This window comes from Myotis brandtii, unplaced genomic scaffold (genome assembly GCF_000412655.1).
Source record: "Myotis brandtii unplaced genomic scaffold, ASM41265v1 scaffold13350, whole genome shotgun sequence".
Taxonomy (NCBI): domain Eukaryota; kingdom Metazoa; phylum Chordata; class Mammalia; order Chiroptera; family Vespertilionidae; genus Myotis; species Myotis brandtii.
This window is the reverse complement of record NW_005354739.1, coordinates 577-8,083: the sequence shown is the minus strand read 5'-3', so window position 1 is coordinate 8,083 and position 7,507 is coordinate 577. Positions and strand designations below refer to the sequence as shown.

The 7,507-nt window shown below is 45.2% G+C and overlaps 1 protein-coding gene across 1 annotated transcript; it reads left to right on the top strand.

Annotated features, from left to right (window-relative positions):
• Nucleotides 1-824: 824 nt before the first annotated feature.
• Nucleotides 825-4,641, top strand: LOC102264085 (carcinoembryonic antigen-related cell adhesion molecule 1). The gene is made up of 4 exons (XM_005860350.2): nt 825-891; nt 1,711-2,070; nt 2,406-2,660; nt 4,340-4,641. Exons 1-4 carry the CDS (start codon nt 825-827, stop codon nt 4,624-4,626), a joined length of 969 nt encoding a protein of 322 aa, XP_005860412.1. The 3' UTR covers nt 4,627-4,641.
• Nucleotides 4,642-7,507: the final 2,866 nt, after the last annotated feature.

The window sequence follows — 7,507 nt, the reverse complement described above, 5'->3', positions numbered from 1 at the left end:
AATAGGAACCATGATTTTCTCTTTAAACTTTAACTCCTTTTTTTTGTTTTTAAAATCCACCACCATGCATAGCCAATACATAATAATGTACTAGTAATGCAGTAAATAATCCTTGAATGTCTGAAACATCTGCTTATTAATCCATTAACCCCAAAATATTACCACTTTGTCAGGCATTGCTAGATATTCAAGCATGGAAGTAAAACAATGATGGAGAATCCTTCATTTTAAGTGAAGAGATGATGTCAGGAATAGCTTCTTGAAAAATTGGTTTGGTCAATTCACATATCCAAGATTATAGAGAGCCATCTTGTGGGCAATTCAGATTCTCATTCAAGTAAAATCTTTAGATAAAATGATTTGTTCTGCCCTAGCTGCAGAATAAAATTTATAAAGTATGTTGAAATTGTATATAATTAAGCATGTCTTAACTGATACCCATGAACTAGCTGTAGACTCTACAATGTTTCTAAAATATCTAAAATGCAGGTCCCGACAAAGATATTACTAAATGTCATAAACATGACATGACATCTTCCATTAGAAATTTTATATAACTGTGAACAGAAAAGAGGGAGAAGTCCCTTGAGAAATGCAAATGTACACACAATTTTGCATATTATTTCAAGTGCTTCACAAACTCCCCTATAGTTCATATGTTCTGTTCAGTGACTTCATCTTTTCAACTCCTACTGTTATGGGTTCACTCAGCAAGATAGACCACCGACTCAGAATTTAAATTTAAGAGCCTTTATTAAGCTGGCCAGCTGACTACAGTCACAGCACCCTGCCGAAGCAAAGGCTGAACTGCAGCGCCGACTTCCATGGCCAGCGACTACAGTTACAGCACCCTGCTGAAGCAGAAGCTGAACTGCAGCGCTGACTACAGGAGTTACATTTTATTAAATTCTGTGGGCCCAGAGAAAAATGTGTCTTTCAAATTCTGGGCCCCCAAATATGGAGGAAACTCTCTTTATTTATACTTTTCCCAGTCCTTTGTCTCCCAAATTTGGAATGAGACTTCCGGGCCTTCTGAGAAAGAAGGCCTGCATGCTGGGAAGGGGCCATGAGACCATATCTCAAGGCCTGGCCTGATGTCAGTACCTTCCTATCTATGTGTTCTAGGAACAGACAGCACAGCATGACCCGTCTGGCCAAAGCGCCAGATATGCAGCCCAGCACAGTGTCACTGTCTCATGTCACTCACCAGTGACTCCTGGGCAGACGGCCACTCGTGGCCCTGCAGCCTGAGTATTAAACTCACCGCCAGACTTGCTTCTGGTCTCTGTGTATTGTTTCTGCTCAGACACCCAGTTCCAGGCCACAGTACCCAATCCTCTCGGGGTTTAAGGACTATGGGGTGGCCCATCATTACTCATCTCTAAGTTAACCCTGGAATGTGAGGCTTTAGTGGCAACACATCTCAACCCGGCAATGTAGGTCTGTGTAGCTGGAAGAGACTCAGCCCCTGCACATTCCAGGTGAGACCCAAGGTCGGCCAGGCAGTCAGCTGGTCAGTGAGGAGCCAGGACAGGTGCCGGGTGGTCTCTGATAGTTATCTGACACCTGAGAAAGTCTGTGCTTTTTCTCCCAGACATAGAGCAGGCGGCCTTACATTCTCTGAGCCCTCAGATCCTCATGCATTTGTTTGTCTTGTGATGCACAGACCTGCCTTATTCTTTCAAGGACTCAAGTTAGTTGAGAGGTAAGAGGTACCAACTCTGATTGAAGATGCCTTTGGAGAAATTAAAGGTACAAAACACAGCAATGTTCTCTCTGTTATCTGCACAGTGGAGTTACCCAAACCCAGCATCACAAGCAACAACTCCCTCCCCGAGGAGCACAAGGACCCTGTCGTGTTAACGTGTGAACCTCAGACTCAGGACACCACCTACCTGTGGTTGATCAACAGTCAGAGTCTCCCAGTCAGTGCCAGGCTGCAGCTGTCCAAGGACAACAGGACTCTCACTTTACTCCCTGTCACAAGGAATGACACGGGACCCTATGAGTGTGAAACCCGGAACCCCGTGAGCGCTGGCCGCAGTGACCCATTCACCCTGAATGTTGTCTGTGAGTAACTTCTGTCCCTGTCTGGGCCAGGTTGCCACCCAAATCCACACTGCCAGAGGCCAGGCTACATCCGTCCTTCTCAGGTCCACAGACCCGCACTCTGAACACCCAGGGTGGCCATAACTTCCTGTAGAAGGCAAATCTGGTTAGGTCTTAGGACTGGGACAAACAGATTAATGTCTGAGACTCAGGCTCAGTGAACAGGGGGCTATGGTTGGGGCTTTTTAAAACAAAGCTGTGACCCAGCTCAGAGGGAGAGTGTGGCCCTTACACAGACCAGGACCTTCCCCTTCCCTCTGATTACATCATGTGTGACTGTGTTCTCTTTGCTCCAGATGGCCCGGACGCCCCCACCATTTCCCCCTCAGACTCCCATTACCTACGTGGGACAAACCTCAACCTCTCCTGCCAGGCAGCCTCTAACCCACCTGCACAGTATTCTTGGCTTATCAATGGGAGTTCCCAGCACCCCGCACAGAAGCTCTTTATCCCCAACATCACTTCAAATTATAGTGGATCCTATACCTGCCTTGCCCATAACTCTGTCTCTGGTCTCCATAAGACCATAATCAAGACTATCACAGTCTATGGTAAGTGCCTATTGGACCATCGGCACCAGGCTGTGGGGTGCAGGGCTGTCTGGTTTTCAGAACAGAGCCTACAGGGTGTTGTCTCCCATCCTGTGGCCATGGACACAAACAAATCACAGTCTTCCCCTGAGCCCTCCCACTACATCTCTGTAGACTCTCCTCCCTTGCTCTTCTGATTTCTCATGGCAGAGCTGAGGTCCAGCCTAGGAACGTGTGGAGGGGGTTCTCCCAGCCCCAGAAAGAGTCAAGTGGTGGATGGAAGGGGCTTCCCAGAGCGGAAAACAAAGGTCCTCAAGGTCAAGTTGCTTCTTCTGTCACTAACACTTTCCTTCTGTCACCTCTTGCCTGTTACCTGCTCCGTGTGCTACAAGGAACATACCAGGCTTGGAACAAGCTCACCTCTTTTTCCCCAAACTAAAGGAGGAAACCACCTCTGAGGAGGGGTGAGGACAGACCCCTGCTCCCTGCGCTGCTCCAGGCTCACCTGGTGGCTGACTCTGCTCTATGCCGTCTGTGGTGGGACAGGGGTTCGTGGTGAAGGTGCATGGGTGGCCTGTCATCAGTTTGTCACTAACTGACACCAGAGCTTCCTTCAGAACAGGCTGCATGGAAATTGGGAGAGAGTGAGCCACAGTGGAGACTCCTCTGAGCTGTGTCCTGGCTCTGAAGTCACCAGCTGTACAACACTGTGATACGAGCATATGTGACATTGCTGAGAAGAACAGTGAACAGTGGTGCTTACTTGACAAGTAGGTAGATTCATCCACAAAGTCCCTTCATGGGACAGAAGGTGCAGTGACACAGTTTGTAGTTTATGGAGGAAGCTAAGAGTACCCGCTTTTTGTTAAAATTGTGACTACTTCTCTCTAGGGATTTCCTTCTTTGTGATACTCAATCCACAGGCCAGGAAGTGAAAGTCCTATTCAGACTGAGAAATCCTTTAGATTGATACTTCTCCAGGTCCTAAGATTATGAAGACTGGCTGGGCTATATTCTCTAATAAATTACTTAATAAAAGGGAAATGTATAGCCACCATGCTAGAGAGGGGGTCCTTTCCATCTCTGTGTGTAGCCACCATACTAGAGAGGGGGTGTGAGTATGTAGAAAGTCACAGAAAGGTCTGGGAAAGAGTCACACAAAGTTAATGGGTGGAGCCCAGATGATATGGCTCAGTGGTTGAGCTCTGACCATTGACCTGTGAACCAGGGGGTCATGGTTCAATTCCCGGTGAGGACACATTCTAAAGCTTGATCCCAAGTAGGGGATGACAGGGAGGTGGCCAATCAATGATCCTCTCTCATCATTGATGTTTCTATCTCTCTTTTTTCCAATCCCTTCCCCTCTGAAATCAGTAAAAATATATATATTTTAAAAGTCAATGGGTGGAAAATTTCACCTGATGATGAGGATACTGGACACACGGTCTTTTAAGATGTTCCTGGGCTGATATTACAGATGTCCAGAGAGACAGGTCAGGGGTCATCCTGAGGTGATCTGAAGGGCAGAGGGGAGGTATAGCCCTCTCCTTACAGACTGTCACCTGAACAAAGGTCCTCACCCTGCAGAGGTCAGAGTCCTCCTCTGGTGACCTTTACAGAGATCACTGTGGCCTGTGAGTGGCTGACATCTCTGAGGAAGGAGCCCACTCTCAGTCAGTCACCTCCTCTGTTCTCCACAGAGCCCGTGGGGAAGCCCGCCCTCCGAGCCAGCAATGCCACAGTCACAGAGCATAAGGACCATGTGGTCCTGACCTGCCTCACAAATGACATGGGGATCTCCTTCCGGTGGCTCTTCAAGAACCAGATTCTACCTCACAAGAACAGGATGAAGCTGTCCCAGGACAACAGCGTCCTCACCATAGACCCCGTCAGGAGGGAGGACGCTGGGGGTTTTCAGTGTGAGATCTTCAACCCCATCAGTTCCAGCAAAAGTGACCCTCTCGAGCTGGACGTACAATGTAAGTGACCCCTTGCCCCATCCTACATCTTCCTGGGAGTATTGCTCTACCAATGGTGTGATAAATGGACAGAAGTCACAAGGGGCAGAATGTCAATCAGGAGACATTACAGTAAACTGAATGGCAAAGTGGTTAAGAGCTCAGTTTCTGACCCTGGGTCTGGCATTCACTCTGACCTTGCACAGGGCTGTGTGGTGGGGTTTTTAAGTCTACAGCTCTGTGGCATTAAGTACATTCACATTGTTGTGCAATCATTACCACTATCCATTAGGAACTTTTTCATCTTACCACACTAAAACTCTGTACCCATTAAACAATAGCTCCCCACCCCCCAACCCCAATCCCTGGAAACCACCATTCTACTTCTCTCTCTATGAATATGATTATTCCAGGTACTTCATATAAGTGGAATCATATGATATTTGTCCTTTTGTGTCTGGCTATTTTCATTTAGCATAATGTCTTCAAGTTTCATCCATGTTGTAGCATATATCACAATTTCATTGCTTTTTCAGGCTGAATATTCCTCCATTGTATGTATCCATCACATTTATCATTCATCCATCCATGAACTTCTAGGTTGTTTCTACCTTTTGTCTGTTGTGAATGCTTCTAAGAAGAACAAGGGTGTTCAAATCCCTACTTTCAATTCTTTTGAGTATATATCCAAAAGTAGAATTACTGGATCAAATAGTAATTCTTTGTTCACATTTTTGTTGTTGTTGTTAATCCTCACCCTACGATATTTTTCCATTGATATTTTAGAAAGAGTGAAAGTGAGGGGGAGAAACATCAATTCAAGAGAGAACATCAATCGGTTGCCTTCCGCATGCACCCCAACCAGGACCAGAGATGGAGCCTGCAACCGAGGTACATGCCCTTGACTGGAACTGAGCCGGAACCTTTCAGTCCACAGGTCAGTGCTCTATCCACTGAGCAAACTGGCTAGCGCTGTTCATTTTTTGATGAACTGCCATACCATTTTATGTGGCTGAACCATGTATTCCTGCCAGCAATGCACAGAAGTTCCCATTTTTCCCCATCCTTGTGAACACATTGTTTTCTAGGTGGTTACTATTTTGTTTTGTTTTATTTTGCTTTGTTTCGATAGTAGCTATCTCAGTGGATGTGAGGTGATATCTCATTGTACTTTAGATTTCTATTTCCTTAATGATTAGAGATGCTGGGCATTTCATATGCTCATTATCCATTTGTTTATCTTCTTTGAAGAAATGTCTATTCAGTTCCTCTGGCCATTTTATAATTGGATTTTTTTGTTGTTGAGTTTTAATAGTTATTTATGTATTCTGAATATTAATCCCTTATCAGATATATTATTTTCAAATATTTCCTCCCATTCCATGTGACTTTTCACTTTGTTGACAGTGTCCTTTGATACACAAACTTTTTAAAAAAATATATTTTACTGATTTTTTTACAGAGAGGAAGGGAAAGGGATAGAGAGTTAGAAACATCAATGAGAAAGAAACATTGATCAGCTGCCTCCTGCACACCCCTTAGGGGCATGTACCCGCAACCAAGGTACATGCCCTTTACCAGAATGGAACCTGGGACCCCTTCAGTCCGCAGACCGACGCTCTATCCACTGAGCCAAACCGGTTAGAGCTATACACAAACTTTTTTATTTAGAAACATCAATGAGAGAGAAACATTAATCAGCTGCCTCCTGCACACCCCCTAGTAGGGATGTGCCTGCAACCAAGGTACATGCCCTTTACCAGAATGGAACCTGGGACCCCTTCAGTCCGCAGACCGACGCTCTATCCACTGAGCCAAACCGGTTAGAGCTATACACAAACTTTTTTATTTTTGATAAAATCCAATTTATCTGTTTTTCCTTTGTTGCTGTGCTTTTGGTTTCCTATCCAAGAAATCATTGCTAAACCTAATGTTAAAGCTTTTACCCTATGTTCTCTTATAAGAATTTTTTAAAATACGTTTTTATTGATTTCGGAGAGGAAGGGAGAGGGAGAGATAGAAACATCAATGATGAGTGAGAATCATTGATCCGCGCCTCCCGCAGGCCCCTTACCAGGGATGGAGTCCACAACCTAGGCATGTTTCCTGACCAGGAATCAAACCATGACTTCCTGGTTCATGGGTCAACACTCAACCACTGAGCACACTGGCCAGGCATCCTATATAATAAAGATGTAATATGCAAATGGTCGTTTCGCCCTGCGCATAATGACCTGATCACAGATCAGCAGGAGGGTGGGACAGCGAGCTATAAGCGGGAGCTGAGAGCTACAAGAGCGGGCAGGGCAGCAAGCTATGAGGGGGAGGGGAGGAGCTTCAGGAGGGCGGGGCAGTGGGCGGAGAACTACTGGAGGGCGGCAGCGAGCTACTGGCAGGCTACTGGCTCACAGATTCGTGCACAGGGCTAATAGTCTTCTAATAATGTTTTATATTTAGATCTTTGATCCAACCGTGATCTCCTGGTTCATAGGTTGAAGCTCAACCACTGAGCACACCAGCTGGCTATATATTAATCTTTATGCTAGTACCACACTGTTTTTTATTACTGTGGCTTTGAAGTAAAGTTTGAAATCAGGAATGTGAATTCTCCAATTTTGTTCTTCTTTTTCCAGATTGTTTTGGCCTTTTGAGGTCTCCTGAAATTCCATATGAATTTTAGGGTGGATTTTTCTTTTTTTTAAAAAAATTTTTTTATTGATTTTTTACAGAGAGGAAGGGAGAGGGATAGAGAGTTAGAAACATCGATGAGAGAGAAACATCGATCAGCTGCTTGCACACTAAGTAAAGTTTGAAATCAGGAATGTGAATCCTCCAATTTTGTTCTTCTTTTTCCAGATTGTTTTGGCCTTTTGAGGTCTCCTGAAATTCCATATGAATTTTAGGGTGGAT

What these genes read in the sequence shown, in the direction of transcription:
- LOC102264085 (XM_005860350.2), top strand. Translation starts at nt 825, where the DNA reads ATGGCCAGCGACTACAGTTACAGCACCCTGCTGAAGCAGAAGCTGAAC. An exon ending in ATTCACCCTGAATGTTGTCT is followed by an intron (nt 2,071 to 2,405) that starts GTGAGTAACTTC and finishes TCTTTGCTCCAG; the next exon opens with ATGGCCCGGACGCCCCCACC. An exon ending in CAAGACTATCACAGTCTATG is followed by an intron (nt 2,661 to 4,339) that starts GTAAGTGCCTAT and finishes TGTTCTCCACAG; the next exon opens with AGCCCGTGGGGAAGCCCGCC.